The following is a 26,294-nucleotide window of genomic DNA, read 5'->3' as shown; positions in this document are numbered from 1 at the left end:
TTGTTCAGAACAAAAAAAACAAACCATTCTACAGATGCTGGGTAGAGATGTGCTTGGTATTGTGTGTTTTTATTTATAGAAACAGTGCCTCAATTTACAACATATAAAATATGCAATTGTTAGAATTAAAAAAAAGGGGTTAATTTAAATGCACAACAGTCCAGAAAATTTCTCACACAAACTAATCATTTGTAGCAGCATGCTGAAATGCAGAACAAGTTGAAGAAGCCCACTTCCTACCTCTGACGTATAAGTTGGCTGGAGCAGAGTAACGTGTTCCAGCGCTGTTAGTTGATACGCATTCATATTTGCCCTGGTCTGACTCTTCACTGTTCTCAATCTGCAAGGCTCCTGTATAAAAACACATATGTCTCTGATTATTTCTGATCCAACAATGAGTTGAGACACAGAAAATGTAAGACATTAGTGTGGTAGACGAGGATAAGATGGTCTTCAAATGCAAAAAGCATAGGTTTCCCTTTTTGTCTCCCCACCCATCTCCCCTCCAAATGTGAAAGAATGAAATAAAAACATATATATTTCATGGATATTTTATTTTACCCTTGGGCTAATATCTTCAGTTTAAAAATTACTATTGAATCTACAATGATTTTACCAGTGTGAAGACAATAATAAAGTATGTTTAAGGGTCGATTAAAAAAAACACATCCAATTAAGATATTCATGAAATTGAACTGATCTTGAAATAGGAACCTACTCTCCCCAGTAACCCTGAGCCAGCTTCACAATTCCATGCTGGAGTGACTCCTACCTAACTGAATAAACATGAAAGAACTTTTGTTAACATAATATGCTTGGTGCTTCACTCCTTATTCTACACTTAAACACCACATGCTATGGCTCGTACTTCAACCCTTAAATGCTGAATAAGCAAGAAATTCTTGCAATTACACAAAATGTGTGAAAAGCATTATACTCATTACCCTGCTAATGAGGAAGTCTGCATGGTAACACACATGCTGCATCCAGCAATTGAGAAATTCAGAGTCAACAGTTTGTACTTAATATATAACTGAATTTTGATAGCAAACTTATTGTTGTTATTTTAAGAAAGCTTCGAGTAAAGACAGCCTGTGAGTATAGAAAATTGTACTTCTCTGCCTCCCATCAATGTTGCACATAATGAAAATGCACAACAGAAGTTGGTGGACATCTTCAAGAACCTAAAAATTTTTACAGCCAAAATCTACTAGTAAAACATTTTAGATCCAGGTGGCCACAGATTTGTTTTACACAAAACAGAATGATTTCATCAATACATCATAGGCATAAACAAATAGCACAAAAAATTAGGCTTGTTTTGCTGAATAGAATGCCTAGTTTCTTCTGAACTTTTAAGAAAATGTAGCCCAAGAGTATAATAAAGAAAATACTGACTGCAATGTTGCAATTTGGCTAGAACATCAGTCCACAGGGATTAACCAGTCATCTAATCCACAAAAACATTCCGTTTACAGTTGGTTACATTTCAGATCAATGTTATAACCCTGCGATCAAATTATTCTACCACTAGCAAAAGCAGTCAATATTTTATATAGTTTTATTATATTTACACAGACAAAATTATAAAAGTATTTTAACAACCTACAGAGCATTTGTGATGTTTTATCAACTAGCTATATAGGGACAACTCTGAGGGCCTTTGGAGTACTAGATTTACTCCACAAGTGAGGAAAAGCTGATCACGCAAGTCAGTTGTGGGAAGTCTTCTTCACTAGCAGTTACAATTTTTTTAAATTTTAAAACTCCTACTGAAGTAACAAAATATTAAAAACATAATTAATAAATGACTTGTGTGTAACAATATTACAAGTATAACAATGTGACTTCTGTATAATAATATTACAAATGGGTTTAATAGAAACTTATCACACTGTCTGTACACCTACACTGGTTGTATTCAAGGCTCAGAAATAAGCTTATACATGTAACCCCCAAATCAGAAAGCTAGGATGTTTTGAAATGCTCATGGTTCACCTCAGCTGCAGGATCCTTTTTGAGGCTTTATTTAAAATCCTGAAAATCAAATCTTGCCACAATTTGTGCTGTATTGCAAACAAATTTTCATTTTGGATTTTTACCTGATTGTATACCTTGCAATGAGATAGGGAAGAGAGAAATGTACAAAGAAAGGAAAGCTAAAGCAATGCATTATTTTCCATTTGTTTTGCTGGAAAGGATACGAATATGAAACCCAGGTATACAGCTTCCAAGTTTGCTTTGTTTAAATCCTAAACCAGGCCTAGACTGTGTGCAGTCCTCTTTCTTGAAACTTGCATGGGTAAATAACCATGAACTTAACATTTGAGAACATAGTTGACTTTGGACCAACAGAAAGATCACAGCTCGTGTATCTAACCATTACCCTATAGAACAGGAGTGCAGTATGTTATGGATCAAATACAGCTCCTAATGATTTAACATCTATCCCATAGATAAATAGAAATTATGTAAATTGTTACACAGTAAATGGCATTATTAATGCTTTAGCTCCTGCACAGTAGCACATTAAAAATTAATAATGAAAGTGAGTACACACTTTACAAAATGCACAAATTTGGGTCCATAAACTAGGAATTTGACAAGTTTGAATCACAATACAGTACAATATATTGTAAATTCTACAAACTAGAGCACTGAATCAGTCCTATTTAGACTTCAAAAATACAACAAAAAAGAAACTGCAGCTTTAGGAGATAAAATAATCTCGATAGAGATGACTATAGAATAGAAGAAACTCCCAGTGAACCCATTCATCTTGCCATTTGGGCTTAGCAAGTCTTAACTGTTTTTTGGGGGGATCTTATTCCACAATTCTAGTCATGCAAATGAGATGTTCAAATGTACACGTGTCTTGGAACTAAAACAGTGTTTTGTTTCATCAGAGGAATGAAATACATGATTCTATAGATCTAAATTGGCAGAGGTGCTGACTAACAGAATGCTGACAAAAGGCTCCAGCACAGAACAACTGAAAAAATGCAGGATATTTCAAACAGACAGAAATTTAGCAGGTCAGAACCAGATAAAGAGAGAGACCTAACAGGTAATACAGAAATATTACATTTGTATAGATTCAGGACCAGTTCCATTTTAAAGTGCAAATTAGGACTTTTAAAAATACATATAAACAGCTAGAACGACTGAAAGGTTTTGGAAAGAAGCTGCAGTATCCTGAAGCTAGTGTCCTACATAAGCTGCAGTTATATAAAAAATAATCAACTCCTCCCAAAAGAAACAGAAGCAAAGATCAAATCTGGAATACAACCATGATGGCTTAAGGAAGTATAATTCAGTTGTTGCTGACCCAGCCAGAACAAGACTACAAAATTACTTTCAATTTTCTGTTGGGTGTCATGTTGGCACTTATTTGGAAATGTTTAAATCATTGGCAAACACCTCCTGGCATTAATATAGTTTAAAAAATGCATAAGACATGCACTCTTCGACATATATAAAATATTATGTACAAGCATTAAGTGATGCTGCTGAGATCAAACAGGGCAAATTGAGCAGTTCCGTTCAATCAACCATTTTATGCTCATCAAGGGATATCAAGTGCTGGGTAATGGTAGTATTTTCCACTGCTGATACCTGTGGGCCAGCTTCAAGTACTCTCAAGTTAAAAGCTGGATGCAGCTAAAAACATCACCAAGCTGTGTCAATGAGATGTTTGTATTTCCCAAATTAGTCATCTTGTGCCTAAAGACTGCCAGATTTGCACCTATACAGGCAATCTTTGAGCTGTGAATGCAGCAACCTTGAACTGGGAAAGAATGTCTCAACTCATTTCACATAGGACCTTTGTAGCCAGTAGAGAAAGGGGACTTTCTTGCCATCATTTTGGCTGGATTAAAAATGAAATCCTAAAAGTGAAAGAATCAGATATAAATTAACTACAATATCAACCCAAAATGCTTTTTACTGCTTTGTTGAGCATGCACTGGTAATAAATGATGTGCTGATGCTCAATATTGAATCCTATAATTCATTAATTTTATTTGCTCCAGTGCCTTGAGGTTTTTTTTTTGTTAGAACTTAGGTGCACATGCAAATGTTAACAATACAAAAGTGAACATGTCTAGGGCCCACATCACTACCAGAAAACATTGGAAATAGAAACTTCACCCCCTCCCCATGTAAATAAAGTGTTCACTGCTTGGCTATGGCTGCAACAAACACTAGTCATCAGCTCATTCGAGAACAATTCACAGCTCTCATTTCTTTCCACATCCCTGCTCAACAAGAAAATAAAAAGTTTAGTATTTGTATGGTCAACTGAAGTCTCACACTATGGCATTAGATTAGGTGTGCAATTTCTCAGATGAGAGAAATATTTCAAATCCAAATGTCTAGAGAAGAAACTGATTGGCCAAATACTATGAATTGATCCACACTTCCTTTGTGCATTTATAAATACAGCCTGCACAGGGTACCATGCGAGGATACTGCAACTTCTAAAACAACAGAATTAGTGACTTTTAGACATATTAAAAACACCAATATCAAGAACCCGCTGATTCATTGAATTTATCATCCTTAATTTTTATTTTGTTACGGGTTTCATCATTCTATTTAGATTTTAAAATAACTTGATTAACAACACAGAAATAGACTAGGGCTATTATTTTGACAGTTCCATCAATATAAGTGTCGTTTAAAAATTATTTCTGCTTAATTTAAACAGGACAAATATGTTTTAATTCATGTAAAGCACGTTTCAATTCCTTTATTAAAATTCAAATGAGAAATATTTTATAATGATTTAATGAAATGGATGATTTAATTGAAGTAATGCTTGATTTTATTAAGAAAGTGCAAATGATGGTTGAATGGTTCCAGTGCCTAGACTCTTTAATGTCACCAGGAGACAGAGCAGTAGTGCTTGAGCCCAATACTGCAATACAAAAATGAATTACATCTTCCTCGCAGAATGAATATTCAGTTTAATCCAGTAGCCGCTGATGGCTATTGGTATGTGAAGTTCATCCTATAATTTGGTAAAACCAGAAGCTAAAGTGTATTGGTGGCCATACAGAGTTGATTACAAATGTTGTACATGTTTTGGGTGTGCAAACAAACCAAGTCACTAATCTATGTGAAGACATGCCAACACTGGAGTTATCTCAATCACATTAAGCTACAAGTAAACAAAGGCAGCTGAAAGTAATTATCTATACTTGTGCAAATTGGAAGGAGAGATCTGATACAGTTCAAATGTCTAGTTAAAATAATGTTAGAAGCAACATATCTTTAAAAAAATCAACAGAGCCCAAGAAAGAATGGAAAAAAAATGCCTGTTGACTATTTTGAAATTTTCAGCCTGTGGCAGACTCTTCTGGCTTCATACTAGTCTGACCTTCCTTAGCCTTACCCCTCATTGCATTTTGCTTCAGCTAACACCACATTTATGTGCTTCCTCACATCCGAATCTGTTTTGACTCCACCATTTTCACAGAATTCCTCTTGGCTTCGGAGATCCATCAAAATCTCCAAGTTTCCCTTCTGCTTTCTCTTCTGTCACCCCACTCCACTTACAAGCCTTAGTCTATATTGGATTCCCTTTAATGAAATGCCATACAGAATGGATACCATAGGCTCCTTTACAAAATTAAGGCACACAATATTAAAAGGAATGTAACTGCATAGACAGGAAGTTGATTAAAAGACAGGAGGATAATGGATTTTTTCCAAAATGGAGGGATGTAAGCAGTGGTGTGCCCCTAGCTATCAGTGTTGGGACCATTGCTTTGATAAATATCTAAATGATCTGTCGGCACCCTCTAGTACTTTGATCTGTCGTAATATAAAAATTTACAGAAACAAAAACTGCAAGTTTGGTTAACTGTGAGGAGTGCTGTATGTGACTTCAGAAGGACTTGGGTAATCTGAAAGAGCTATCCACTTAATGCTATCCCTTTGTCTTTTTAAAACTCTATTTTTCAAATATCAATCCACTTCCAAATTAAAAGCTATTATGGATTGTGCTTTCACTACTGTTGGTGGCAGAGTATTCTATGTCCTAACAACCCTCTGCAAAAAAAAATCTCCCATTGTTCTTTTGACAATCACTGCTTTATGCCAATTAGTGACTTGCAGTGGAAATAGTTTTACCCTATTTACCTTATTAAAAGCTTTCGTGATTTTGAACACCTCGATCAAATCTTCTCTTATCTTCTCCTAATGAAAAGAGACCTAGATTTTTTACATCTCTTCTCTTAACTGAAGGATCGCATCTGAAGCCAATTTAGCAATTCTCTTTTGTCCCCTCTCCATACTCTTTATATTTCTGGCCACAGTATTTTAACTGTGGCCTAATCAATAATTTATATAGGTTTTGCATTGCCTTTTTGCATCTTATTTATAAAATCTAGGATCCAATATGTTTTTCTTGAACTTTTAAAGATTTCCATATCTGAACCCTTAAGTATCTCCTCACCTCTTTAAAAAATTTACTGGTTAGTGTAAGCTTGTTCTCTTTATTCTCCCTCCAAAATGTATCACTTTACATTTCTCCACATTAAATTTCACTGACTTCTATCTGTTCAGTGTATTAACCCAAGTCCTTCTGAAGTCACATACAGTGCTCTTCTTCACAGTTAACCAAACTTACTGTTTTTGTGTCTATAAATTTTTATATTTCGACAGATCAAAGTACTGGAGGGTGCCGACAGCAATGGTCCCAAAACTGATAACTAGGGGCACACCACTGTTTACATCTCTCCAGTTTGGAAAAAATCCGTCACCCTCCTGTCTTTTAATCAACTTCCTGTCTATGCTGTTACGCGGCACAGTGGCACAGTGGTTAGCACTGCAGCCTCACAGCTGCAGCGACCCGGGTTCAATTCTGGGTATTGCCTGTGTGGAGTTTGCAAGTTCTCCCTGTGACCGCGTGGGTTTCCGCCGGGTGCTCCGGTTTCCTCCCACAGCCAAAGATTTGCAGGTTGACAGGTAAATTGGCCATTGTAAATTGCCCCTAGTGTAGGTAGGTGGCAGGAGAATGGTGGGGATTTGGTTGGGAATATGGGATTAATGTAGGATTAATATAAATGGGTGGGTGTTGGTCAGCACAGACTCGGTGGGCCAAAGGGCCTGTTTCAGTGCTGTATCACTCTATGACGTTCCTTTTAATATTGTGTGCCTTAATTTGTAAAGGAGCCTTTATCTATTCTGTATGACATTTCATTAACAAAGTGACTCCTGACAACGCATCCAGCGCCTTGACATCAGAGTGCTCCCAGCTGCTCACATGCACAGAATGGTCTCCTGCTGTCAGTTAGATGCTGTGCATGCACAGCCTACGTTCTTGCCAGGACTAATTTGCGCATGCATGCGAAAACATAATCACGCACTGGAACGTCATCCTGCTTCTCTTCAATATAGATTAAGGCTTGTAAATGGGACAGTGGGAGGGAACAGAATAGAAAGCAGAAGGGAAACTTGGAGATTTTGTTGGATCTCAGAAGCCAAGAGGAATTGTGCGAAAACGGTGGGGTCAGAACAGGTTTGGATGCAAGGAAGCACATAAATGTGGTGTCAGCTGAAGCAAAATACAAGTAGGAGCAAGGCCAAGGAAGGTCAGACTATTGTGAAGCCGGAAGAGTCTGCCACAGGCTGAAGATTTCAGAATCATCAACATACCGATCAGGAGATTGCCACCCTTTTCATGATACCAAGTTTTACAATGTCTGATGCACCTAAATTGCTGGATTTTAAATCACCCTCAAGATGTTAAATCCATAATTTAGCAAAGGCAATATTATCGTTATATTTTTTAAAAGCTGACTATGGTCTGAAATGTCTATTTCGAATTGACTGCAGAATATTCCAGACAAACAAATAAAATCTGAAAACATTTCAATCGGTTTCAACTTAACATTACTGATCCAAGTGGCAGATTATCAATGCTGGCTCTCTTTGAAAACTATTATCCACCATTGTCTGAAGAGGGCAAATATAAGGACTGTTTTACTTGGATTACAAATTTGCCTTAGTTCAGATGTTTTTGCACAATGACAATTTAAGAGACGCTGGGAAATGAACTGATTTTAACACTCAAACTCCATGTGTGTGAATCCACCCTTCCCACACCCCTAATAAAATTAAAATGACCATAAACTGTGAAGTGTAAGTCAAGCAAATGATTATAGCTTGCAAACCAGAGTGTGACATAACTATATTAGTCAATCAGAATGTAAAAATCATGGAGGTATGTTTTATGCTGGTGTGACCAAGACATAAGATTTTGCAGCATTTCTGATGAATATCAGCTTTTCTTTCATAATTGGAAGGGTCAGTACTCCTGGAGACATTCATTTCCTGCACACTAGAACCAGATTCAGGCACAGCTCTAAATTAGAAACACGTGTTCATCAGATTTTATTCATGTGATTAAGTGGTTCTGACAAATGATACTTTGTGTCCATTTTGTGTAAAATAAGGTATATAAAAATACAAAAGAACAAAAGCGACTGTACACTGAAAAGTTTAAACAGATGGGCCAGTGGTTTGAGAATGAGAAAAGGGGAACGATGGGCAAAAAGCAAAGTGTTGGGGCCAAGAGAATGCTAGGAAATGAGAACATTGGAGGAATGGGGAAATGGAGTGAGGACAATGATTCTGAGCACGTTCAGCATTCTTACCTCTGATTGGTGTACCACCTGGTGAGGTAATTTGAATGCAAATAAGATCAAAGAGAAGCATTAGTACTGGAAAGAAAAAATAAAGAAAACTGAAAGAAACAGGAAAGAATTCTATTTTTATTATATATAATATATATATATATATTTCTTTTTAAGCGACAGAAAAGGCTGATGCAAAGTAACAAGTCAGAGCAATTTCTTAGGAAGGTTAGTAAAGCTGTCCTCAGCAGTGCAGCATCCATGTAAGTGCCTGGACTTGTCCAAGTTCTGGGTTCACAATCAGTCTTTAACGAATAAGTCACACAGACAGCACTGTGTTTTTTAAATCTTTTCCTGGACTGCAAGAGGGATGTATCATTTGGTCAGGGTTTGTTAGATGACTTTTTTGTGCTGTAACACAGCTAGATATTAGACATGGTAAGGGAGTGTGTATGGCTCAGTTAGTAGAAGAATGCCATGCACCACTGCTTTTACGCATAATGCAATCTGAACACCAAGCACTTACCAAAGGATTCTGAGAAGTTCAACTGAGAGACAGAAAATAGAATTAAATAGGACACACCATGCCATGTGCGACTTTTAAAAATTATTCATAGACAATGATTTAACATTAGAGGTTGGTGAATGTGTATCTAGTGCTAAGATTAGAAAAGATTGAGTGTTACGACTCAGGATACGCCTGTGTGAATCGAGCTGCCACACTGAATATCCAAGTCCCTTTTCTCAAACAAGTGGTGTGAAAATTAACAAACATATTAGCTGTGCCAAGGAAGAATGGTGTGGACCAAATCTCTGCATGTCAGTTAGCTGACAGATTTTAATAAACTTCAACAAATTACACTGCAACATCCTATAATCATTAAAATACATTTCATGATTCACCAATTGCTAACTTTCCTCCCCCAATATGAAAAAAATTTTGAAATAATTTTGCACAGCTGAAACACATCATTAGCAATATATACAACAATTCGCTGTAAAACATTCCAATGCCTCATTTCTAAGAAAACTTTATGATGTAGCAGGCTAACTATTATTTTAAAACTCGATAGTAGCTATGCCCTGTACTTTACATTCTCACAGAAGTTTAATGTCTCATTATATTCATTCCCCAGTCTGTCCAAATCCACTATCAGTAGTAAGGTGAAAATTAGCCAGACTCCCACACTTGACAGCTACACAATGTAGACACAGAATGAAGTCAGCATTGATTGGAGACAAGGTAAGGTTATGATGCTGCCACAGTTCAACAACTTGGCAATATTCACTATTGAGATTCACACAAGAAGAATGTATACTTGAATAAAGTACTGGAAATTGCCCACAGAACCAGAATCTAGCATATATCATTGCTTCAGGAAAAGACTAGAGGAGGAAATTAAAATAAAATGGCCGATGTGTTTGTAATTTGGCAGGATTGGATCCCAGCAAGAACACAAAACCATATCACCAACCATAAAACCAAATGAAATGAAAGGCTTTACAGTAGATTGCAAAATATGCAAGCTTCACTGTCATATCTCCCATAAAAGGCATTTTTAGGTTAATGGAAACTAGTTGCTTTTTAAAAAATATATAGTCAAAATAAATAGGCCTGCAGCAATTATAAAGAGCACAGTGAATAGATTTATTTGAGGATCCAACAATGGGTACATCCACCAACTTGAAAATAGGATTTCATCCGAGCCAAAAACTTTTTCCTTTTAACCAGACTCTCACGCTGGGCTGGATTTTATTCTCCTGCCGCTGGAAATGGCGGTGGGCAAAAAAAATGGCACATATGCTGCGGCGGCCCAGAATTTGACCCCCTCCCCCCCCACAATCACGTGGAAGGGGTGGACTCTCCAACACCAGCAATGGCGCCAGCTACCTGTGCACAGGTGTGGCGCCATTTTTAAAGGGCAGCCAGCACTACTGGGTCATTTAAATTTTTAGAGAGCTATCCCCCCCCCGCACCACACAATGTACTGCAGATAAATCTATCGCGCCTTCCCCCCCCATAACAATTAATTTCAACATTCGCCCTCTCCCCACCCCCCCCACCAAAACACTTACCTTCAACACTTGATGTTCCCCCCCCCCGCCGCAAACCGATCAAAGTGCAGAGATCTCTCCTTCCCAGCCTTCCCTCGTCATCTGCATTGGAGCCCGTTACCCTCCCACACTGCACTAAAAATCATAAGTGCCCCCTCTTCCCCATCACAGTGGCGCCTGCTTTCCATGGACGGAAAACACGTTAGTGCGCGTCAAGCTCGGAAGATCGCAGCCCGAAGGCAAGATCACTGTTGATTTTATTTCAAAGTGTTCTTTTCACTTAATTAAATATGTTAATTTGGTCCAGTCGATCAGTGGCCGGGGGGGGGGGGGGTTGGGGAGGGTGGAAATGATGGCTGTCATGGAGACGCGCCGCTGGTGGGAAGATCGGGCCCGGCACTCCCGGCGTCGGGCTCCATGAAATCAAAACACACTCTACAGCCAAAGATAATATTTTAAACCATCTGTAATATTTTAGATGATTGGATATTTATTTTAATCTCTGCTGTGCTGTTTTGCCTTTAAAAATTGCTGAAATTCCCTCAATAGTGAGAGAACATTACAGCGCAGTACAGGCCCTTCGGCCCTCGATGTTGCGCCGACCTGTGAAACCATCTGACCTACACTATTCCATTTTCATCCATATGTCTATCCAATGACCACTTAAATGCCCTTAAAGTTGGCGAGTCTACTACTGTTGCAGGCAGGGCGTTCCACGCCCCTACTACTCTCTGAGTAAAGAAACTACCTCTGACATCTGTCCTATATCTATCACCCCTCAACTTAAAGCTATGTCCCCTCGTGTTTGCCATCACCATCCGAGGAAAAGGACTCCCACTATCCACCCTATCTAACCCTCTGATTATCTTATATGTCTCTATTAAGTCACCTCTCCTCCTCCTTCTCTCCAACGAAAACAACCTCAAGTCCCTCAGCCTTTCCTCGTAAGACCTTCCCTCCATACCAGGCAACATCCTAGTAAATCTCCTCTGCACCCTTTCCAAAGCTTCCACATCCTTCCTATAATGCGGTGACCAGAACTGCACGCAATACTCCAGGTGCGGTCTCACCAGAGTTTTGTACAGCTGCAGCATGACCTCGTGGCTCCGAAACTCGATCCCCCTACTAATAAAAGCGAACACACCATATGCCTTCTTAACAGCCCTATTAACCTGGGTAGCAACTTTCAGGGATTTATGTACCTGAACACCAAGATCTCTCTGTTCATCTACACTACCAAAAATCTTCCCATTAGCCCAGTACTCTGCATTCCTGTTACTCCTTCCAAAGTGAATCACCTCGCACTTTTCCGCATTAAACTCCATTTGCCATCTCTCAGCCCAGCTCTGCAGCCTATCTATGTCCCTCTGTACCCTACAACATCCTTTGGCACTATCCACAACTCCACCGACCTTCGTGTCATCCGCAAATTTACTAACCCACCCTTCTACACCCTCTTCCAGGTCATTTATAAAAATGACAAACAGCAGTGGCCCCAAAACAGATCCTTGCGGTACACCACTAGTAACTAAACTCCAGGATGAACATTTGCCATCAACCACCACCCTCTGTCTTCTTTCAGCTAGCCAATTTCCGATCCAAAGCTCTAAATCACCTTCAACCCCATACTTCCGTATTTTCTGCAATAGCCTACCGTGGGGAACCTTATCAAACGCCTTACTGAAATCCATATACACCACATCCACTGCTTTACCCTCATCCACCTGTTTGGTCACCTTCTCGAAAAACTCAATAAGATTTGTGAGGCACGACCTACCCTTCACAAAACCGTGCTGAATATCGCTAATGAACTTATTCTTTTCAAGATGATTATAAATCCTATCTCTTATAACCTTTTCCAACATTTTACCCACAACCGAAGTAAGGCTCACAGGTCTATAATTATCAGGGCTGTCTCTACTCCCCTTCTTGAACAAGGGGACAACATTTGCTATCCTCCAGTCTTCCGGCACTATTCCTGTCGACAATGACGACATAAAGATCAAGGACAAAGGCTCTGCAATCTCCTCCCTGGCTTCCCAGAGAATCCTAGGATAAATCCCATCTGGCCCAGGGGACTTATCTATTTTCACACTTTCCAAAATTGCTCACACCTCGTCCTTGTGAACCTCAATCCCATCTAGCCTAGTAGTCTGAATCTCAGTATTCTCCTCGACAACATTTTCTTTCTCTACTGTAAATACTGACGAAAAATATTCATTTAACGCTTCCCCCATCTCCTCTGATTCCACACACAACTTCCCACTACTATCCTTGATTGGCCCTAATCTAACTCTAGTCATTCTTTTATTCCTGATATACCTATAGAAAGCCTTAGGGTTTTCCTTGATCCTATCCGCCAATGACATCTCGTCTTCTAGTTTGTTGGATAAATGCATAGCATGGTATGTCACGAAGCTACAAAGACAAAAAAGTCACAGGTTCTATTCCCAGATAGTACAGTTTTACCTGCAGTCACCTGGGGTGGTCTGTGAGATGTTAGAGCTGGTCTTAGCACCTCACCGTTCCACATTTTTTCAAAACCAGATAGTGCTGGGATCATGGTTCGAATTTTAATGCTCGTTTTGCTGCTGCTGAACATCTTAACAGCTATTGTCTCCAAAAATAAATGAAACATTGTCTATATTAAGAAAGAGGAGGGTTTGGGTATCTGGTTTACAGTTTACACATTTCTGGACAGCTTATTCAAATGCCAAATTTCTGCCTCCTGTCCAGAGAGCTCTGCTAAACGCTGAACTATGAAGTCAGGATGAGGTTTCGCTGTAAGCCGTCACACTCGAATAGCTGACAAACACAGTCTCTCAGCCCACAGGAAAGCTCAATACTTCTGTGTGACCTGAGACTGTGTTTGCTTACTGGAGAGCTGCTGGTATGCTGACATTCATGAGATCAAAGCTCAGCAACAATTGACATTGCTGCTGTTGGTCTTCACTCTTTACAGTTAACAATATTAGCCAGCAAAATAAAAATACAAAACTGAAAAAATCTCCAAACATCAAAATCATGGAATGTATGAAAAAATAAAGAATTAAAATTTATAAGCATTTTTCCCCTGCCCACCTCCCAATTTGGTTTTGTGTTTTGCTCTCTTAGATCAAACTTTCTACATTCTGGCTTCTCTACTTTTCTCATGTTTCAGTTATTATTCCTTTTTGGCTTTCTCGCTTCCACTGCCACATTCTATCGCACCACATATCAAGAATGTACCTGCTTTAACTGGCTGCTAGTTCTGAGTTATTTGGTCTCAATGACTGAGGACTTTGCCAGGTTAGAAAAGAAACATTTTATTAGAGTTCGCAAGTATCTAATAAGATGTAAAGAAAATGGCTTTCTGATGAACACAAGTACCGAGTAATTAAAATGCATACAAGTATTGTTATTTGTCCATTTCTCAGTCATAGAAAGTGTGTGTTAGGATGTATAATTGTATTGAGACACAGAAGCTTATCACGGGCAAGATTAAAAAGATTAGGTCAATCACAACAGTAGCAATATCAAAACTATACAGTAGATGGGATCTTATCCAGGCGATGGGGTTTCGATGTCTGGGAAAAGCGCCAAGAACCCTGCATCACCCCTTCTGTGGGAGGTCCGCCGAATCTTAAATGCCCTCTAAAATGGCCCAGCAAGCCACTCGGTTGTATCTAACCACTATGAAGTCAATAAAACAGAATGAAACCGGACGGACCACCCAGCATCGACCTAGGCACTGGAAACGACAACGGCAAACCCAGCCCTGTCGACTCTGCAAAGTCCTCCTTGCTAACATCTGGGGGCTTGTGCCAAAGTTGGGAGAGCTTTCCCACAGACTGGTCAAGCAACAGTCTGACATAGTCATATTCACGGAATCATACCTTGCAGACAAGGTCTCAGACACTGCCATCACCATTCCCGGGTATGTCCTGTCCCATTGGCAGTTGGGAGGGAGTTGCCCTGGGAGTCCGGAACATTGACTCCAGGCCCCATGAAGTCTCATGGCATCAGGTCAAACATGGGTAAGGAAACCTCCTGCTGATTATTACCTACCACCCTCCCTCAGCTGATCAGTACTCCTCCATTAGTTGCCCACATAAGGACCTCAATTGGCGGCAGGGCGAGAAGGCCGCTCATAGGCTTTCCCGCTCTGGACTTAATTTCGGTGGAGGCAGGAAAGTGGTGGGATTCCCCACCCCACCCACCACCATCCCACCCGATTGTATGCTCTTCTAACCTCCAAACCCATTGCGGGGGGAGAGCATAAAATTCAACCCAAGGGGCCGGATTTTCAAAGCGAGGTCAGGAACCAGACACTCTGATGAATTCTGGGTCTTGACCCCACACCTCAGCTGCATTGCTCCTGCGATGCGACCCTTGAATGATAATGCCATAATTGGGCAGGAGGAACCAAGCGCCTCCAGGAGAAGCCTGCCTGGTGCCAACGGCAAAGGCAGGCGGCAGCATACTGGGGGCTGCCACTGCCTTGCCAAGGAGAGCAGGCAGCTCATGAAAGGGCCACAAAGATAAAGACGGTGGGAAGTGGCCATGGGCGCCAAGCGAAGATACAATGCTCGACTGGCGCTAGTTGACCCCTCAAATTTCATTTCAACACAGAGAAACAAACTTTCTTTTGTCCCATGGCGACCCTGACAGCTGTACACTAACATGTAAAAATTACCCTCCCGAATGCCCCAGCCCCTTTCATGCTCTAAAAGGAGCTTACTGGGCCATTAATTGGCAGTGTGTGGGTTCCCTTTTCCCTCCCACGTCAGCACTTTGAAAATTCTAAACTATCCTGGAGACATCGGGATCCTGAGACGACCTCTGGGACTTTGATTTTCAAATGGCGCCCGCAATGGGTCCCGACCCCATGGCCCTTTGAAAATCTGGCCCTAGATGTTGTATATTTGTCAAATATTGTCAAATGCCAGATATTAAACATTACAGGAGGATAAGGCTCCACAAGCAGGAGAAGGCTCCACAAACAGCCCCACCCTCAATGATAGCAGAGTTCAACACGAATGTAAAGACAAGGCCAAAGCCTGTGCAGCCATCTTCAGCCAGAAGTGCCAAGTGGATGATCCATCACAGCCTTCTTCCAAGGTCCCCACCATCACAGAAGCAGTCTTTAGCCAATTTGATTCACTCCATGTGGTATCAAGAAATGCCTGAGCGCATGGAACACAGCAAAAGCTACAAGCCTCGACAACATCCAATCTGTAGTGCTGAAGACTTATGTTCCAGAACTAGTTAGCCAAGTACAGCTACAACACTGGCATCTGCCTGGCAAAGTGGAAAATAGCCCAACCTATTATAAGCCCATCAATCTACTCTCAATCCTCAGCGAAATGATGGAAGGTATCGTCATAGTTACTATTAAGTGCCACTAACTCACCAATAACCTGCTCAACGATGCTCAGTTTGGGTTCTGCAAGGGCTACTTGGTTCTAGATCCCACTACAGCCTTGGTCTACACATGGACAAAAGAGCTGAATTCCAGTGTTGAGATGAGAATGACAGCCCTTTTCATCATGGCAGCATTTGACTGAGTATGGCATCAAGAATCCATAGTAAAATTAGAGTCAAAAGGGAATCGGGGTGGGGGGGGTGGGGGGTGAGGAACTCTCCACTGATTGGAATCATATCTAGCACAAAGTAAGATGGCTGTTGTTGTTGGAGGTCAATCATCACAGCCCCAGGACATCGCTGAGGAGTTCCTCAGGGTAGTGTCCTAGGCCCAAGCACCTTCAGCTGCTTCATCAATGACTTCCCACATCATAAGGTCAGAAGTGGGCATGTTCACTGATGATTGCACAGTGTTCAGTACCATTCGGGACTCCTCAGATTATGAAGCAGTCCATGTCCGCATGCAACAAGACCTGGACAGCATTCAGGCTTGGGTTGATAAGTGTTAAGTAATATTCATTCACACAAATGCCAGGCAATGACCATCTCAAACAAGAGAGTCTAACCACCTACCCCTGACATTCAACAGCATTACCATTACTGAATCCCTCATTTACCTTCCAATTCTTCCTATCAAACCTATAAAGTACAGCTATCAACAAGAAAAATATTCAAAAAGCTTTTTAAGTTCTTGGCTTGTTCCTGTTTTGGACCTCATGGCAGCCCTGAGGCAGATGGAGGATTATGGATTGAGGGCATGTTGATTTAACTTTGTTAAATGAACAAATTTCATCCTGAAGAGACTTCAAGAGGGATAAGGAGTCAACGTGGTGACGCTACAACACAGGAGTAGCAGCATGCAATAGAGTAAAGCAACCCCACAACCAATGAATCAGATCAAAACTCTGCAGTCCTGCTACATGCAGTTGTGAATGGTGGTGGACAAGTAACTGGAGGAGGAGGCTCCACAAACATTGCAGCTTAGCGCAGGCTTAGGCTGATACATGGCAAGAAACATTCTTTTTGTTTTATTTATTCGTTTTCATGGGATGTGGGCGTCGCTGGCCAGGCCAACATTTATTGCCTATCCCTAGTTGCCCATGAGAAGGTGGTGGTGAGCTCCACCACAAGCGCACAGTGGCAGCAGTGTGTACTATCTACGAGATTAGATCAACAGAGCCATGTCACATTAACTACATTAGGCTTGCCAGTTGAGCAGGTTGGGCCTATACACATTGGAGTTTCGAAGAAGGAGAGGTGATCTTATTGAAACATAAGATTCTGAGGGGGCTTGACAGGGTACATATTAGATGATGTTTCCCCTCGTGGGGGAATCCAGAACTAGGCGAGACAGTTAGATATATGGGGTCTCCCATTTAAAACGGAGATGAGGAGGAATTTCTTCTCTGAGAGGTCATTAATCTTTGGAATTCTCTACCCCAGAGAGCAGTGGAGGCTGGCTCATTGAATATAGGTTGAGCGAGACAGATTTTTGATCTGCAAGGTAGTAAAGGGTTATGGGGGCAGGGAGGAATATGGAGTTAAGACCACAATCAAATCAGCCATGATCTTACTGAGTGACAGAGCAGACTCAAGGGGCCAAATGGCCTGCCCCTGCTCCTATTTCTTATGTTACCCCCAATTCCCTCAGGATCCTTTGATGTATCCTACCTGGTCCTGGCACTTTATACTCCTTCAGTTTCACTAAATTCTCTAATAATTAAAAAATATATATTCTAATACCATTTGTTTTGCTTTTAAACAATTCAAGATTTACCTCTCTACAATATCTTTCCCTTTTGTAAATACTGGAACAAGTACTTGTTCAGTATCCCTGCCAATTTCTGTTTCTCCCTTACTAACTCACTCTCATATCCTCTCAGTGATCTCACCTCACATTTAAAAATTCACTTTTTACTGATAACCACTGTGCTATCCTACTACTTATATATTACTGGACAAGTAATCCAGCAGCCTGAACTAATGATCCAGGGTCATGAGTTCAAATCCCAGCATGGCAACTGGGGAATTTATATTCAGTTAGTTAAACAGATCCGAAATGAAGAACTAGTATCAGTAATGGTGACCACAAAACTACTGGATTGTCATTTTAAAAAATTCTAACTCTCTAGTGTCCTTTAGGGAAGGAAATCTATCCTTAGCAGTCTTGTAACTGAGTATGTGACTCCAGACACAGCCATGTGGTCGACTCTTGAACTGACCTCTGAAATGACTGAGCAAGGCACTCAAAAGTACAAAATTGCTACACAAAACTGTAAAATGAAGAAAACTGGACAACCACCTGGCAGCAACCTAGACACCAGAGACAATGGGGAGGCAATAGCATAGTGGTAATGTCACTGGACTAGTAATCCAGATGCCCAGGCTAATGCTGAGGACATGGGTTTGAATCCCACCACGGCCGATAGTGAAATTTCAATTCAATTAATAATTCTAGAATTAAAAAGCTAGTCTCATGGGTGACCATGAAACCATTGTCAATTGTTGTAAAAATCCATCTGGTTCACACAAATGTCCTTTAGGGAAGGAAATCTGCTGTCCTTACCTGGTCTGGCCTACATGTGACTCCAAACACACAGCAATGTGGTTGACTCTGAAATAGTCTTGCAAGCCACTCAGTTCAAGGACAATTAGCCAGCAACGCCCACATCCCATGAACAAATAAAAAAAAAGACACACCCATAACTGTGCAAAAACCACCTGGAGCCTTGTGCCAAAATTGGGGGTGCTGTCCCAAAGACTAGTCAAGCAATCATCATACTGACACAATCATACCTCTCAGCCAACATCCCAGACTCCTCAATCACCATCCCTGGCTATGTCCTGTCCCACTGGCTGAACAGACCCACCAAAGGTGGCGACACAATGGTATACAGCCAGCCTGGGAGTCCCCAACATTGACTCTGGACCCCATGAAATCTCATGGCATTAGGTCAAATATGGGTGAGGAAACTTCCTGCTGACCTTTCCCGAGCTGGTGAATCAGTACTTCTCCTCCATTTTGAACACCACCTGGAAGCAGGACTGAGGGTAGCAAGACTGGCTCGGTAGCACCACAACTTAAGAGTTGTAGGACAAAGCTGCCAGTCTGGTCCTGCACTAAGAACACCAATACAAAGGGAAAAACTATTTGACCTTGTCCTCAGCAATCTACCTGACGCAAATGCACCTGTCCATGACAGTATTCGTAGGCGTGACCACTGCACAGTCCTTCTGGAGACAAAGTCCCATCTTCACACTGAGGACACCATTCTGTTGTGTGGCACTACCACTGTCTAAATGGAATAGATTCAGAACAGACCGAGCAATTCAAAACTGGACATCCATGGGGTGTTGTGGGCCAGCAGCAGCAGCAGAATTGCATTCCATCACAATCTGTAACCTCATGGTCCGGCACATCCCTCACTCTATCATTACAATCAGATCAGGGGATCAACCCTGGTTCAATGCAGAGTGTAGAGGAGTGTGCCAGGAGCAGCGCCAGGCATACCTAGTAATGAGGTATCAACCTAGTGAAGCTACAACACAGGACCCACATGCATGCTAAACAGCAAAAGCAGCATGCTATAGGCAGAGCTAAGCAATCCCATAACCAATGGATCAGATCAAAGCTTTGCAGTCCTCCCACATCCAGTTATTAATGGTGGTGGACAATTAAACAACTAACAGGAGGAGGGGGTTTCATAAACATCCCCAACCTCAATGATAGTGGAGCACAGCAGGTGTGCAACAGGCAAGGCTGAAGAATCTGCATCCTTCCAGCCAGAAGTGCTGAGTGGATAATCCATCTCGGTTTCCACCTGAGGTCTCCACCATCACAGAAGCCAGTCTTCAGCCAATTCAATTCACTCCACGCGATATCAAGAAACGGCTGAGTGCACAGGATACAGCAAAGGTTGAGTCCCAACAACATGCAGGCTGTAATACTGAAGACTTGTGCTCCATAATGAATATGCCTCTAACCAAGCTGTTGCAGTACAGTTACAACATATGCTACAAAGTGTAAAATTGCCCAGGTATGGCCTATTCGCCAAAAGCAGGACCAACCCAACCTGGCCATGTACCGCCCCGTCAGTCTACTCTCAATCACCAGCAAAGAAATGAAAAGTGTTGTCAACAGTTTTCTCAAGCAGCACTTACTGACCAATAACCTGCTCACCGATGCTCAGTTTGGATTCTGCCAGGACCACTCAGCTCCTGACCTCATTACAGTCTTGCCCCAAACATGAACAAAAAAGCTGAATGCCAGAGATAAAAGTGACTGCCCTTGACATCAAGGCAGCATTTGTCTGAGTGTGGCATCAAGGAGCCCTAGCAAAATTGAAGTTAATGGGAATCGGGGGAAAAACTCTCCACTGGCTGGAGTCATACCTAGCACAAAGAAAGATGGTTGTGGTTACTGGAGGCCAATCCTCCCAGCCCCACATCATTATGGCGGTAGCTCTTCAGGGCAGTGTCCTAGGCCTAACTATCAGCTGCTTCATCAATGTCCATCCCTCCATCATAAGGTCAGGAATGGGGACATTGTGATTTGCTGGTGATTTCACAGTGCTCCATTCGCAACTCCTCACATAATAAAGCAGCCTACGCCCACAGCAACACCTGGACAACATTCAGGCTTGGGCTGTTAAGTGGCAAGTAACATTTGTGCCACACAAATGCCAGGCAATGACCATCTCCAACAAGAGAAAGTCTAACTACTTCCCCTTGACATTCAATGGCATTCCCCTTGCTGAATGCCTCACCATCAACATCTTGGGGATCACCAATGACCAGAAATAAACTGGGCCAGCCACATAAAAACTGTGGCTATAAGAGATCAGAGTCTGCGACTTCTGTGGTGAGTAATTCACCTCCTGACTCCCCAAAACCTGTCCACCATCTACAAGGCACAAGTCAGGCACGTGATGAAATACTCCAACAACTCTCAAGAACCTCAACAACATCCAGGACAAAGCAGCTTGCTTGATTGGCACCTCACTCACCACCTTAAATATCTACTCCCTCCACCACCCGCAACCATGGCTACAGTGTGTACCATGTACTAGATGCACTGCAGCAACTCACCAAGGCTTTTTTGACAGCACTTCACAAGCCTGCACCCTCTATCATCTGGAAGGACAAGGCCAGCATGTGCATGGGAACACCACCACCTGCGAGTTCCCCTCCAAGTCACAGGCCACCAGGATTTGGAAATACATCACCATTACTTCATCATAGCTGAATCAAAATACTAGAACTCCCTGCCTAACAGCACTGTGGGAGTGCTTTCACCACATGGACTGCAGCAGTTCAAGGGGAGGTGGCAGCTCACTAGCACCTTCTTGAGGTTATGTAGGGAAAGGCAATAATTGCTTGCCTTGCCAGTGACCAATGTTCCTTCCAAGCTGCGCAGCAACCCAGAAATCCCTGCGCAGGCCAAACATAAGTCAGCTCTTTTGAGTTACTGTGCGGCGCGGCCACGCAAAAAAAAATTTAAAGGGCCCACGCACAACAAAAACAAATTAGAGATAATGTTGCAAACGATGTCCCCATCCCATGAGCGAATTTAAAAAAAATTGTAGAATGCTTTACCTTTTTGATTCTCTCATACTCTCTAGCTTTCTTAATCTATTTTCACATACTCGCAATCATTTTTTTTTAAATGTGCGAAAAGGTCTTTTTCAATTTTAGTTTATTTCTAATCCCTTCATTCAGCCATGGTATTTTGAAACTTGAAGTAGTTTCCCTTTTTTAATATATTCTGTAACTTTGGATAGAACTGAAAAGTACTGAAGTTTTATAAAAGTTGTATCCAACCTTGTTAGGCCACACTTGGAGTACTCTGCACAGTTCTGGTTCCTATTATAAAAAGAATATAGAAGCATTGAAAAAGGTGCAAAAAAGATTCATAAGGATGATATCAGATCTGAGAGGAGTTATGTACCAGGAAAGGCTGGGGAGGAGAGAGAAGACTGAGAGGTGACCTGATAGAGGTTTTTAAGATCATGAAAGGGTTTGATAGAGTAGATGTAGAGAAATTTTTTCCACTTGTGGGTAGTGCAATACTCAAGGTTATAAATATTAAGATAGTCACGAATAAATCCAAAAGGATATTCACGAGAAACTTCTTCACCCAAAGACTAATAAGAATGTGGAACGCACTCCCAACAATTGAGGCAAGTAGCAGAGATACATTTAAGGGAAAGTTAGATAAGCACATGTGGGAGAAAAGAATAGAAGGATATGCTGACAGGGTTAGATAAATTACGATGGAAGGAGGCTCGCATGCAGCATAAATGCCAGCACAGACTAGTCAGGCCGAGTGGCCAATGTCTGTGCTTTACACTTGATGTAACTCAACGTAACTTTACAATCTCCCATTTAAAAAAGTCACATTGTTAATCTAGTCCTCTCTATAAATATCTCTTTCCACTTTACCTCAGCTTGCCTACTCATCTTTCTAATATCTGCATTACACCATTCTAGTGTCCAAGATATTTAGGAATTGATTTCTAAAATAAAAGCAAAATTCTGCGGATGCTGGAATCCCGAAATAAAAACAGAAAGTGCTAGAAATACACAGCACGCCTGGAAGCATCTGTGGAGAGAGAAACAGAATTAATGTGTCAGGTTTGTGACCATTTATCAGAACTGGAACTGGAACAGAAAGTTGTCACTTCGAACATTTTTTCAAATGACGATCAGCATTTTAAGGACTGTTTTAAGATTTGGATTTTTATTTTACCCCCAAAATTCAATCATGATTTTTAGCAAAAACAATTGAGGGCCGTGCAGCTTTAAAAATAACAAAAGGTGTTGCCATAATATGCCACAAACCTTCACTACAGTCATCTGTATTTGTTTTGAACATGGCTATGCCTGTTGCACACCATCGCTTACCAAAAAAGCAAACACATTTTTACAAATTCAAAATGCTGGTATTTGTGTGATGCATGAAAAGAGACCATCAAATGGCAACTATTATACAAGTGGCTATTCTGTCCATAACAGCTGGAAATTTCACTATTTAAGGTACAAAGCTATCTTTCTTTCTTCAATTCTTGTTTTCTTCTTTGAATTCAACATATTATGAGAAAAGTTACCTTTTTACAATAGCAATTAAATAGAGGTCATTTATTTCTGAACAATATTTTGAGCACTTCCTATATAGACATCTGGCATAGTGAATGTCTTCTTAACTGAACCTCTCAAGTCACTCCAGTGATAAAAGGAATCTTTTGGAAATTCATTTCACATGGTAAATACAACTAAATTGTACAATGAGCACAAAAGCAGACTGTTCTTCCCATCCAGCCCATGCTGGCATTTATATACCACTCGAGCCTCCTCTCATCCTTCCTCTTCCAACTAACAGCATAACCCTCTATTTCCTTCTCCCTGATATGCTTGCCTAGCTTACTCTTAAATACATCTACACTGTTCGCCTCAACTACTCCCTGTCTGGCGAGTTTGATGTTTTCACCATTCTCTGGGTGAAGGCGCATCTTCTGAATTCCCTATCTGATTTCTTGGTGTTTATCTTACATTGATGGCCTCTAGTTTTGCTTTTCTCCACAAGTGGAAACAATTATCTTTCATTGGAAACATAGCTTTAGAAATAACATTACATTGCTATAGGCATTATTAGTAATATAGCATAGAACTAGCCTCCTTGAAGAGGGTGGGAAAAAAAGGTAATTCGGATCCCTCTGGTGTCAAGGTGGCAATAGAGGTTTGGAAACAAGTTAACTCTTTGTGGAAAACTTAGCAGTTGAATATTTGAGCCACGCAGTACACCATGGCATTGTTGATGATTAACCAGCCAGCCTGGCTCACTCATGGAACCTATTACTGGGGTTCCAGATAACCCTAAAAGATAACCTACCCTGGTAAGCTGCACAGTTTTAGCTGATTAATATTCAACAGTTATCCCCATGCACAGCTGGTTTGGGTGGGAAGGGTCGTCTCCCAAAGTCTTAGCTCTGCTAATCTGCATCGTGATGTGAAATCAGTTTGGGTGGAAGTAAGGAATAGCAAGGGGAAAAAGTCATGGTTGGGAGTCATCTATCTATAGGCCCCCCGAAGAGTTGTCCCACTGTATGATAAAGTATAAATCGGGAAATAATGGAGGCATGTAAGAAGGGCGGCGCAGTGGTTAGCACCACAGCTCCAGTGACCTGGGTTCAGTTCTGGGTACTGCCTGTGCGGAGTCTGCAAGTTCTCCCTGTGACCGCGTGGGTTTCTGGCGGGTGCTCCGGTTTCCTCCCACAGCCAAAGACTTGCAGGTTGTTAGGTAAATTGGCCATTGTAAATTGCCCCTAGTGTAGGTAGGTGGTAGGAGAATGGTGGGGATGTGGTAGGGAATATGGGATTTATGTAGGATTAGTATAAACGGGTGGTTGTTGGTCGACACAGACTCGGTGGGCCGAAGGGCCTGTTTCAGTGCTGTATCTCTAAATAAAATAAAAACTAAAATAAAAATAAATTGTCATGGGTGATTTTAATCTGCATATTGACTGGAGAAATCAGATTGGCAGAGGTAACATGGAAGACGAATTTGTAGAGTGCATCAGGGTTTATTACTGAGAGCAATACGTTGCAGAACCAACCCGGGAACAGGCCATAATGTGTAATGAGGTTGGATTAATAAAAGATATCGTAGTAAAGGATCCTCTAGGGGGTAGTGATCAGAACATGGTAGAATTTCAAATTCAGTTTGAGGGTGAGCAACTTGGATCTCAAACCATTGCCTCAACATAAACAAGGGCAATTACGGAGGTATGAAGAAAGAGTTGTCTAAAGTGGGCTGGGAAAATAGACCAAGGGGAAGGTCAGTTGATCAGCAGTGGCAGACATCTAAGCAGATATTTCATAACGCTCAGCAAAAATTTATCCCGGTCAAAAAGGATGAACCGCCTATGTTTAACAAAGGCAGTCAAGGAGAGTATCCAATCAAAAACTAAGGCATACAAAGTGGCGAAAACTAGTGGTAAACCTGAGGATTGGGAATTTTTTTTTTTAGGAACCTGCAGCGGATGACTAAAAAGCTAATAAAGAGGGAGAAAATTGATTATGAAAGTAAATTGGCAAAAAATATAAAAACAAACAGCAAGAGCTTCTACGGGTGTATAAAAAGAGAGTAGCTAAAGTGAGCGTGAGACCCTTGGAGGATGCGACTGGAGAATTGATAACGGGGAACAGGGAAATGGCAGATAATTTAAACCAATATTTTGCATCGGTCTTCATGGTGGAGGACCCTATAAACATCCCACAGATATCAGATAAGCAAGGAGCTAAAGGGAGGAAAGATTTTCTAACAGTCTCTATCACGAGGGACAAAGTAATGGGACTAAAGGCAGACAAGTCTCCAGGACCTGATGGCTTGCATCCAAGGGTTTTAAAGGAAGTGGCTGCATAGATAGTGGAGACATTGGTCAAAATATTCCAGAACTCACTGGATTCCGGGAGGGTCCCAGCGGATTGGAAAACCGCTAATGTGACGCCCCTGTTCAAGAAGGAAGGGAGACAAAAAGCAGGAAACTATAGGCCAGTCAGCCTAACATCAGTCGTTGGGAAAATTCCAGAGTCCATTATTAAGGAAGAAATAGCAGGACATTTAGAAAAGCTTAACGCAATCAAACAGAGTCAACATGGTTTTGTGAAAGGGAAATCATATTTGACAAATTTGCTTAAGCTCTTTGAGGATATAACAAGCAGAATTGATTTGGATTTGGATTTCCAGAAGGCATTCAATAAGGTGCCACATAAAAGATTATTGCACAAGATAGGAGCTCACGGTATTGGAGGTAATGTATTAGCATGGATTGAGGATTAGTTAACTCACAGAAGACAGACAGTCGGGATTAATGGGTCTTTTTCAGGTTGGAAAGACGTAACTAGTGGACTGCCAAAAGGACCAGTCCTAGGGCCTCAATTATTTACGATCTATATTAATGACTTGGAGGAGGGGACAGAGTGTAATATATCCAAATTTGCTGTTGATACAAAAATAGGTGGGAGGGCATGTTGTGATGAGGACACAAGGAATCTGCAAGGGAGTATAGATAGATTGAGTGAGTGGGCAAAAACCTGGCAGATGGAGTTTAATGTAGGAAAATGTGAGATCATGCACTTTGGTCAGAAGAATCAAAAGGCAGACTATTATTTAAATAGAGAGACACTCCAAAAAAG

At 41.2% G+C, this 26,294-nt stretch overlaps 1 protein-coding gene across 8 annotated transcripts in view; it reads right to left on the bottom strand.

Moving 5' to 3' along the window:
• ptprfa (protein tyrosine phosphatase receptor type Fa) overlaps positions 1-26,294 on the bottom strand; it is a 634,875-nt gene that overhangs the window by 233,044 nt on the left and 375,537 nt on the right. For all 8 annotated transcript variants that reach the window (XM_068036905.1, XM_068036906.1, XM_068036908.1 and 5 more), the window contains exon 6: positions 241-351. In XM_068036905.1, the coding sequence (XP_067893006.1) occupies positions 241-351 (111 nt within the window). The remainder of the gene's footprint in view (positions 1-240; positions 352-26,294) is intronic.

This window comes from Heterodontus francisci, chromosome 8 (assembly GCF_036365525.1).
Source record: "Heterodontus francisci isolate sHetFra1 chromosome 8, sHetFra1.hap1, whole genome shotgun sequence".
In the NCBI taxonomy this organism is placed as follows: domain Eukaryota; kingdom Metazoa; phylum Chordata; class Chondrichthyes; order Heterodontiformes; family Heterodontidae; genus Heterodontus; species Heterodontus francisci.
This window is presented reverse-complemented; position numbering and strand designations above follow the sequence as displayed.